Source organism: Natrix helvetica, assembly GCF_964273705.1.
Source record: "Natrix helvetica genome assembly, chromosome: 12".
NCBI classification, from domain to species: domain Eukaryota; kingdom Metazoa; phylum Chordata; class Lepidosauria; order Squamata; family Natricidae; genus Natrix; species Natrix helvetica.
The window spans coordinates 13560385-13570346 of NC_138556.1; the positions used below are offsets into that span (position 1 = coordinate 13560385).

The 9962-nt window shown below is 37.7% G+C and overlaps 1 protein-coding gene and 1 long non-coding RNA gene across 2 annotated transcripts; one reads left to right on the top strand and one right to left on the bottom strand.

Moving 5' to 3' along the window:
* Positions 1 to 776: 776 nt before the first annotated feature.
* On the bottom strand, positions 777 to 2188 carry LOC309397959. The gene is made up of 3 exons (XR_014176339.1): positions 2102 to 2188; positions 1410 to 1499; positions 777 to 825 (listed from the first exon to the last, which is right to left on the bottom strand). It is a non-coding gene; the product is annotated as an uncharacterized lncRNA (long non-coding RNA).
* A 2145-nt stretch (positions 2189 to 4333) lies between these two features.
* Positions 4334 to 9910, top strand: LOC309398077 (nicotinamide riboside kinase 2-like). The gene is made up of 8 exons (XM_081964593.1): positions 4334 to 4583; positions 5576 to 5666; positions 6764 to 6809; positions 6990 to 7164; positions 8049 to 8120; positions 8230 to 8336; positions 8724 to 8815; positions 9750 to 9910. Exons 1-8 carry the CDS (start codon positions 4558 to 4560, stop codon positions 9753 to 9755), a joined length of 615 nt encoding a protein of 204 aa, XP_081820719.1. The 5' UTR covers positions 4334 to 4557; the 3' UTR covers positions 9756 to 9910.
* The last annotated feature ends 52 nt before the right edge of the window (positions 9911 to 9962 follow it).

Genomic DNA, 9962 nt, shown 5'->3' on the forward strand with positions numbered 1-9962 from the left:
TTCAAAAGCCCACCAATAATATTGTCAATTTTTACATTCTTCTTCTTCGCCTAATCCTTTTATCTGACAACACATTCACAAAGCTTTTCAGGGCATCTAGTATGGCTGTGATGCAAAACCTGTTTCAGATATTCAGTTTTTGTCATAGCAAAGTAGAGCTTAAGGCATGATATGGGCTCCCATTCATAGCCCAAAAAATATATTAACCAAACAGAGCAAACCTTTTATTCTTAGCAAAAAGATATGCAATCTTAAAAGTAAAAAAATAAGCTTTAAAGTATTGAAATGTCTTCTTCGGTATTTTTTTTCCAGAAGAATTACACCAGATTAAATAATTCTTGCCTAAAATCAGACTAAAATAGGTAGAAGATAGGTAGAATTCTCTTTAGATGTTAATTTTATAGAAGTCAGAACTGAACAGAATATTAATTTTGCTTCTTCATCATCTTCACGGAATTTAAAACCCCCAAGATTTGAAATTGGGAAAGAGCCATGAATTAAATCTGCAGTTACAGTACATGTAGTACTTTAAATACTATATTTAGCACATATTTCAAACATGGCACTGCCCATTAACATTAACACAGCTTTATAGTTTTGTAATCAGATCCCCAGTTTGTACAGACTGTCACAGACTAAAATGGTGTTATTTTAACCATTTACAACCAGTGTACAAACAGTAATGAATAAACTTAAATATGAAGCTTTCTATCTGAAGAGATTAATTACTTGGACCCTTAATTTGAACGTCTTCTAAATCTGTGTATTCAGAGAATTGCTGCTGTAGCCTCCTTTGGAATTCATCCGTTCCTGAATATGCCCAACCTGGGAAAAGCATAAGATTATGAAAGGCTGATTACTGCTACTAACATTATATGGTTTATTTTGCACCTTAAAATAATTTCACCATGTTTTTTGGTCATTAGTCTAACCTGGGTCTAACATTAAGTTTTCCTTAATTTTCTCCAAGTCTAAAGTCTCAGATGTAAGTTTCATTACCTATTTTAGTCATGAATAATGGTTTAGGACAACCATGCATTTCCTTTAATGCATATTTATTAGAAAATTATAATTAGAAAAATTATTAGCAGGAATGTATTCAAAGGGTAACTCCGTAAAAAAAATGTGCCAAATGAGATTTTACAAAACATGGATGCATCAGACAAATATTTAGAGAGGTTAGTGTAAGAAAAATTGTCTTCCTTTCTGTTCCCTTCCCTCTAATATCACTTATTCTCATATATTCAGTGGTCTTTTAATGTTTCCATCTTTTGGATATAAGTAAAAGGCTGAAGCTGTAATAAAGTAACGTACATTTCATAGGTTTACTATATCTTGATAGTTATCCCTAAACATTGATAAAGAAACCAAATGTAACACTTTGTTGCTTCCCTCCCCGATGTACTTACTGGTGGGGGGTTGCTGTTCATCTCTTTTGTTCCAAAATGAGTGATGTGAACAAAGTTCATTGGTTCTCCTATCATTTTTCGGTCCAGTCTCTTCTTTAGAGAACAGAGAGACATAAAGTCAATCTTTGCTAGATATTTTATAGTTTAAGACATAATTATTCTGTTACAATTAGTCGCCCATAGTAACTTCATGACTTAAGTCACCATGGGCGAATAGGTGGCAATATAAATTTAATGGTAAATAAAATTAAAAAGTATGACTAGCTGGATAACATATTTAATACGTTGCCCTGACCTTTCCACAGTTAAGCTTATAGTTTTTTTCCCTCATAACACAGGAAAACTTTAGGTTCCTCGTAACAATGACCACAAAAGCCAGTGATGTCTGACTAGAGAGGGAAAATATACCTGGTCTCTGATTTTTATAGTAGAATTTTATTTTTCTTATTCGATATTCTCCTCCCCCTCTATAGCCAAGTTCTGTGTTGTAAAGTCTGCCATAAAATAGGTCTTGAAATTAATACCAATATACAATGGCTGCAGCTTAACTAGCCAGTCTTCTAGTTGTGTTTTAAGATATTTAAATTTTAAATTGCATTTTTATTGAAATCTGTATCCTATATGATGATTTGAGTATGCGGCCTTGGATTGCTCTCTGAAATACAGCATATACATTTCTAAGTGAAACTCACTGTTTGAGGCTGGTCTCCAATGCAACAGTTAAAACAAACCAGGAACTCTGTCATTATAGCACACAGTAATAGTTTCTAGAATTAAAAATTAAAGCAATTGCCATAGTTAGGGAGCATGCTATTGATATTTTTTTTGCAATAAGTTATTTTAATACACCTTAGAATGGTTGAATCTTGTTACTTCTTATCCCACTGACTTATACAAAACAAACCCCCTATCATACTTAATTTTGCCAGAAATGTTAACTATGCCCTTTCATTCATTCATTCTTTCCTACCTCTGTGTGCCTGAACAAATGAAAGAAAAATGCAGCTGCAACAGCTACAGTATTTAAGACAATGTTCATTTTACATGCCACAGGTAAAAAAAAGTAACTATAAAAAAGTAACTATAAATAGTATCAACTATATGCAGGTATATGAAGGTAGGATAAAACTTGTTTTCTGAAGACACAAAGCAAAACCTGAATATTTTTTAAATTTCATGACTATAGTCTAATCACCATCTACTGAATTTAGCAAAATCAGTAGGTCATTTCTATGGATTCATACCAAAGCTAGTGACCATACTAGTTTGTGCAACCGTATTAATATAATTAGTGGCTTAGACTACTAACAAAGTCAACCTTTGTAGATAAGCCATGAACTATGGTTAAGCAGATGAACTAGCATATCATAATTTATTCATGCAAACATAAAGCAAACTATACCTCAGAATTCTATAGTCATGTTTCATAGTAACTTAGAATATTCTATTGTTAAAATAATTATTCTTTGCACTGTTATTCAAAAAAGATATAAGTTATTTTATGCTGACAGAAATATGTAGCTATTAAAGTCTATCTTGGATAAAGTCCAAATCTGATTCTAGTAACATTATTTCAAAACAATACTGCAAGTCTTTTCAACCAAGTTCTACTACGCCAGAGTTGTAACAGTTAAGCATAACATAAAAAACAAAGTTGTAACTTTTCTTTCAAAACCTGTTTTTGTACTATTAATTCCAAAGAAAGACACATCCACATTTTATATACCGAGCCTATTAGAACCTGTTACATAATACAAATAACATATATTGCAACACACACAATGGGAGATTAAGAACTCACACCACTTAAAAGTGTACCCCTTCTCTCCACATTAACTTTCTTAAAACGAAGGCTACCAAGCAATCCCTGCTCTTATACAAGCCCCCAAATTATCCAATTACCACGCTTACACCCTTTAACACAATTGCTCTCTGGGTGGAGCCATTTTCACAGCTGGTTATTCCTACCCTTGCATTTGGACATCACTGTTTCTGGTGAATCCTTCCTACAGCCTACCTAATATCATCCGTTTTGAAAATACATAAACACAGAAATATTTTCCACTCTTAAAAGACTGATTGAGTTTCATTTTGCTTTTAATAGCTAGCTGCAAGTCAGAACTCAGCAAATCCACGTGTTCCAATCACTGAATTTGTAATCATCTATGCAGGCCCGATATACATTGCAGCCGGCTACCCTGTTTTATTACATCTATTTTTTTTCTTGTTTTGTTTCTTTCAGGTTATTTGCAGCTGCCTCTTTGGTACCAGTATCATAACCATCGTAACCTTGGTCAGAATATTCATTTAAAAGTGTCTTTTCTATGAAGGAGGAATCGGTAAATTCATCTAACACAGGGGTGTCCAAACTTGGGAACTTTAAGACTTGTGGACTTCAACTCCCAGTTGAAGTTTGGACAGCCCTGATCTAACATAAATCACAACGTAATTTGGATTGAGCTACTTTAATTTCCAAGTCTCTTTGTTAATTTGCAGCAGCAAGAATACCAAAGACTGTTGTGCTGTAAACTGACCCTGATCCGTGAAAACCTAGTAGACCGATAAATACATTAATATCCAACTTACTGCAGGTATATTTTGGTTCATGTTTATTCAAGCACATTTATAGTTTACAAATAAAATAGTTCAATAAGTACTATAGAGTTCTAAAGAAGACACAGAACAAATCCACACGCGGGTACGAGAGAGAGGGAGGCAGGTGGGGCCAACAGCCAAACCGACCAATCGGAGCGAGACTACCCCCCCCGTTTCCAGTCATTGGATGCCAACACTTGAGGGGAGGGGGAAGAGGCGCGGGGAGGGGAAAAAGCCGGCGCTTTGAGGCCCGTCGATTGACGGCGCCCACCACCAATGAGCGGGCGCTCAAGCGCGCCAGAAGGCGGGCAGTGGGCGGGGGAAAGGACCCGCGCGGCGACTGCAGCCCCTTCTTTCGTCTGAGGGCTTGGCGGGAGCGCGGTCGGCTTCCCTCCCTCGTCGCCGTTGTCCTCGCCGCTATGGCTCACCTCGGCAGTTGACGCTCGTGGCTCTTTCTTTTTTCCCCCCACTCCCGGTTCTTCTTCTTCTCCTCCTCTTCCATCGCCGGGCTCTCCCGCGGGACCCTCTGTGAGGCCAGCGCGCTCGCGGCACCATGAAAGTCATCCTCGGCATCGGCGGGTGAGGAGAAGGACGAGGGGGGAAGGGGGGGTTGGGCTCGGGGTGCTCTCGCGCCTGCGCATTGGGGAGGACGTCCACGTGCGTGGCTCCCCTTCTGCGCTTTGCAGCTGTTGGTGCCGGCGCCGCAGCTGCTGCTCCTTTTTTCCTGACAGGCGCCGCGATATTCCTGGGTGCCTTTGGTTGTCCTCTCCCCCGCCTCTAATCTGCACTACTACTTGCTCTTTCTTTCTTTCTTTCCTTCCTTCCTTCTCTTTCTTTTTCTTTCTCTCATTCTCTCTCCCTTTCCTTTCCTTCCATACTTTCCTTCCTTTCTTACTTTCCTTTCTTACTTTCCCTTTTTAAGAAAAAAAATGTATTAACTCTCAACTGGCGCTTAAAAATGCATTCATTTTCAATGGGAGGGTTTTTTCTGCGTTTCCTTCCCTTTTTTCCCGTGGATGATCTAATGCAATCGATAAGCAGATGGTGCAGCCACCTCGCGTTTCGTTTTTGAGAGGTGGTGGGTTGGCAGGTTTCACAGAATAGCCGAGTTCGAAGGGACCTTAGAGGTCTTCTAGACCAACCCCCTACTCAAGCAGCAGCCCCTATGCCAGAGGCCTTCAAACTTGGCAACTTTTAAGACTTGTGGACTTCCAACTTCTGGGAGTTGAAGTCCACAAGTCTTAAAAGTTGCCAAGTTTGGGGACCTCTGCCTGATGCCATTCTAGACATTTGGAAAAAAGGAGGGTGCACAACCAGTTATTCTTTGGCTTCGTTTGATCTTCCTCCCCAAGGAAAAGGATTAGAGAGATGGTATGAGAGAGCCCAGGGCTGAGTGGGGAGATTTGAATCTGATGTACCTTCAATCCTGGAAACCGTTTTGATGGGGCCAATCCCTCTCATTTCCACCCATCTTCAAATTTCTCCATCCTAAATAGAGTTTGTAATCTACAAATGTTTTGATTCCCTGCGTTTGCTGATAACATCCATCATGACTGAAATTCCTGTTACAGGATCACGAATGGGGGCAAGACCACCTTGACCAACAAGCTCACGCAATCGCTGCCCAACTGCAGTGTGGTACATCAAGATGACTTCTTTAAGGTGGGTTGGGAAAATTAGTTTGTTTGCTTTTCCTCCCCTTTGATTTTTGTCAGGCACCCCAAAGGCCATGATAGCATTTCCTCTTCGTGATTGGAATGTGTGGATAAAGGATATCTTTGGGAATGTGCTGATTGTTAGCATGTGAACTTTTATTCTTTGTGACGGTCTCAGTACAATTAAAGTCTAACATTCTGCCGATGTAATTGATGGGGAACTGCTATGACATTTGCAACAGACAGAGCTGAGCTTGGATAACTCCTCAGGATAATTTAAGGCAGAATTGTTCCTGCCCCTTTTACAGTATCTACTGAATAAACTGATATAGAGGCAATAAATCCATTTTTAACAGCAAAAGACTAAGGATTCAGATTGCTTGCTCATAACTCCTTTCAAATGCATACACTTAGCTTAGACAACAGAGAAAATGACCAGATGGCACATTAAGAAATCCCCCTTTTTGCTTACTTTGTACTAAACCCTCCTTGGATGTTAGGATGTTTTTTAGATGCATAGTGAAGTATAATTTGCCTCCGGCTGAACATCTTCAGACGAGGTTTTTGTCCATCTTTGCAGATTGTCTCAATCTTTTCATACTTTTCTCCAATCCTTTTTCATTGTATCAATACTCTGAATTCCACATGTTTGCAGAATCACGATTAATGGAACTCTGTCTCACATTTTACATCTTTTGTTTTTCCACTTTATGAATTACATGGAGTTCTAGTGTTCTGTTAAGTCTTAAGTAATGGTCTTCCCTTTAATGTGTTTTTGTCATATATCAGTTTACTTCTGGAGGGTTGGGACATAAAGGTTTTCTGTAGTTACAGGATAAGATCCTAATATACGGTTGGCATGACTGTACTGTTTTGAAAGTAGGATAGGTGTGTATTTGTTAGTGATGAGATAAAGGGTTGTCACTTATTGCCTTGTGACCCTGTTTTATATAAGTTATTGAAAGTCCAGCTATCATCTTTTAATATGAGTGTTGAATTACCAGGGAGTCAGTTTAAAAATGGTTTTATTCATCTTGCTCCTCTTAAAAGTAGCCTCAGGAAATCTGTGACTAGCTCTGCAGACAGTTTTCTTTTCTGTTTCAGCCCCAAGATGAGATACCGGTTGAAGATGGATTTAAACAGTACGATGGTAAGTTCTATTTATATCAATGTAGTAACTATTTAAAAAACCCTTTAGTTCTGTCACAGAACTAGTCCGTGAATAGAAGAAAAAATAAGAATGCAAGTTTGATCACCAGCTGAGATCAGGATATTTCATAATTGTTGGTCTCTCCCTTTGGAGCTAACATTTCTGTTCTTTTGCCTTAAGTTATTAGTGCTTTGGATATGGATGCAATGATGAATACCATCAGAGCCTGGAGGAAAAATCCAATCAAGTTTGAACGATCCCATGGCATTAATACACTTGATACCAGCACCATAGAGGAAAATGACGACACCATTCATATTCTGATTGTGGAAGGATTTTTACTTTACACTTATAGGTAACTGAAGTCCAATAGTAGAATGTTCTATAGGTCCTGGTATTTCTGTCATATTTTTGCTGGCAAATAAAAAGTTTCAAATATCTTGAGGGCTGTCCCAGCTTTCTGTATCTAATCAAGTACCTGCTAACACTTGGTTTATTCTTAGCAAGTATTTGACAGATAATGCAACAGGCGTGGTGTGAACCGTTTTGATTGTACAATATACATGAGAGCAGGTGGCGATTAGATAAATTTTACTTGTTCCAGTGCTCTCAGATTATATATAGAAAAAAAGCATGAAGGAGGAGCACTTTCTTGAGGGAATGTTTGGTTTGGTTTCATTTACCCATAGCTGATAACTGCCGTATTACAGGGCATAAACTAGGAAGAAGAGGCTTAGATAAGTAAGAAATCCCTAGAAGCTTATTTGTACTGAATGAAGAAGCCAAAAAAAAACCACAAGCAAATGAGATATGTCTGAAATAATATAGGTGCAACCTAAAATATCCACAATTATTTAGAGAGAAGATAGGGTACTGTTTCTCAAACTTGGCGACTTTAGGATGTGTGGACTTCAATTCCCAGAATTCCCTAGCCAGCATGCAAAAACAACTAATGGTTTGACTTGGTATGTAAGTGCAGTTGTGATCGATACTGGACACTGACTTAATATGGTTTTCTAAAAAGCATTTAGTGATTTGTAAGAGAATGGATATGTAAACAGTTTGAGCTATACCAGAGTCAATATGTCTCCCCTATGGGGAAGGCTTTATTTTCTGGTGGGTATTTTCCCAGAAGCTTACAGATATGGTTAAAAATATGATAATGTACAAGATGGGACTTTGCCTAGCCTTGTGTTTTGTTATGTAACAAAACTTGAGAGAGATTTTCCTACTTTTCAGACCCCTGATCGATATTTTTGATGTCCGGTATTTTCTTTCTATTCCTTATGAAGAATGTAAGAGGAGGAGAAGGTAAGTCCATGACATGAAAAGCTGTGTTTAGAGGTGGATATCTGGAGGGACTGGATGGCTTTAAAAGATCTACATAAACAACCCAAATTCAAATGGATTTTTTCTCTAGTTCAAGAAATTACACCGTCCCAGATCCACCTGGATTATTTGATGGCCATGTCTGGCCCATGTACATCAAACATAAGAAGGTGATGGAAAACCTTAATATCGATGTTGGTAAGTTCAACTGGATTTTGGAAGCCCCTTTTGAATTTGATTTTCTTGTATCACTAAGTTGGACAATTGTGTTTCAAAACGTAGGTCTTTCAATAACATTCCCAGAGTTGTTTGCAAATGTAACAAGTTGCCGCTACAAAAAATTTTTTTTTTCATTTAAACCGTAACAGTTCATATTTTTGTTTATGGTTTACTTTGCAATTCTACTGTTTTATTTAGTGAAAGTTAGTAGCTTTATTAATAGCCATGATTTTAAATGAACAAGCTGTCATTTACTAAACTTGTAAATAACAAGCTGCAATATGTACCTTTATTTCACCTAATGAAAAATAATACCGAGCTCAGCAAAATTGTTCTTATTTTCAAATGGTGCTGCTTATATTCCAGTTCATTTGGATGGGACAAAATCAAGGGAGAAACTTTTTGACACTGTTTACCATCACATCCAGAACAATTTAGAAGAACTGATTCATATGCAGGTATGTATTTTACTTAAAAGCTTGGGAGAAAATCATAAGCATATTATTACATACCACAAAATCCTAGCAACTTTTTTTTTTTTTGAGCATTGATTACAAATGTAAAAATTTAACCCTTGCTGTACTATTCAAAGGCTTGCTGATAAAGAAGAAATCGTTTTGGACATAGATCAAAAAGTGGTTGTTCCAAAACAGTAGTTTGATACAGAATTTGGAAAAGATCAAGGCCATTAGTGACTGGGGAGGGAAGGGAAAGTAATAGGATTGGGGAACAGAATAGGTTGCACTTGCTGCCTACTCATGAAACCGTTAAGTATACAATAAGAGAACTGGTATTTTCAGTAGTTGCATCCTAGAAGAGACGCAGAAGGGATGGCACTGGGGAGCTGGTGGAATGGGCAATACTGGGACATTGGTGGTGGGTTGGGAAACCTTAGCTTATAGGATATATTATGTTTGCAAACTGCTGGGGAGGAGAATTGTACAGAAGGTGACAGCAGTCTCCTTGCTCATTCCATAAAATCACTTTTGGATCCCTCTGCTTTTGTTTCATTTGAAACCCACGGCACTTAAAATACTTTGGGTTTTTGTTTTACCACGCTAATTTGAAATGGTTCCACAGAACTTCAAAAGTACAGTGGCTTGTTCAGATTTTGAAAATATATTTTCTGGTTTGTACGTACTCCTTAAAAAGACATTATGAAAAAGTTATGATGAAGGTAGTCCTCGTTTACCAAACCGTCATTTAGGGACCATTTGAAGTTACACTTCTAATAATGTTCTCTTTACCATGAATTCCTAAACTTTACTGGAACACAGTGCTATTGACTTCAATGGAACTTCTGGATCTATGAGACTAGGATGATGGTTTTGCTGTATTTACAAAAATGTGCAATGCCCATTCACCGTACTCTTTTTTCCCCCCTTCTGACAGCAATAAACAAATGGGTAGGACACTCCTGAGAAGATATTTCTTCAGTAACCGTGTTTTAACGTATGTGTATGCTGACTTAAAAGATGATTTTGTATCAATCCTGATTGTAAAGATCTAAAATCTGGCCTTGATTAAAACACAACTATTACTTTTTTATTGTATCTTTGTGGGAATTGTGCTTTTTTGCTTAATGCAGTTTTCAGAAAGCTGCAT

Coding starts and splice junctions, on each gene's coding strand:
- LOC309398077 (XM_081964593.1), top strand. CDS start 4,558: ATGAAAGTCATCCTCGGCATCGGCGG. Junction 7,165..8,048: donor TTTTTACTTTACACTTATAG/GTAACTGAAGTC, acceptor CCTACTTTTCAG/ACCCCTGATCGATATTTTTG. Junction 8,121..8,229: donor GAATGTAAGAGGAGGAGAAG/GTAAGTCCATGA, acceptor TTTTTTCTCTAG/TTCAAGAAATTACACCGTCC.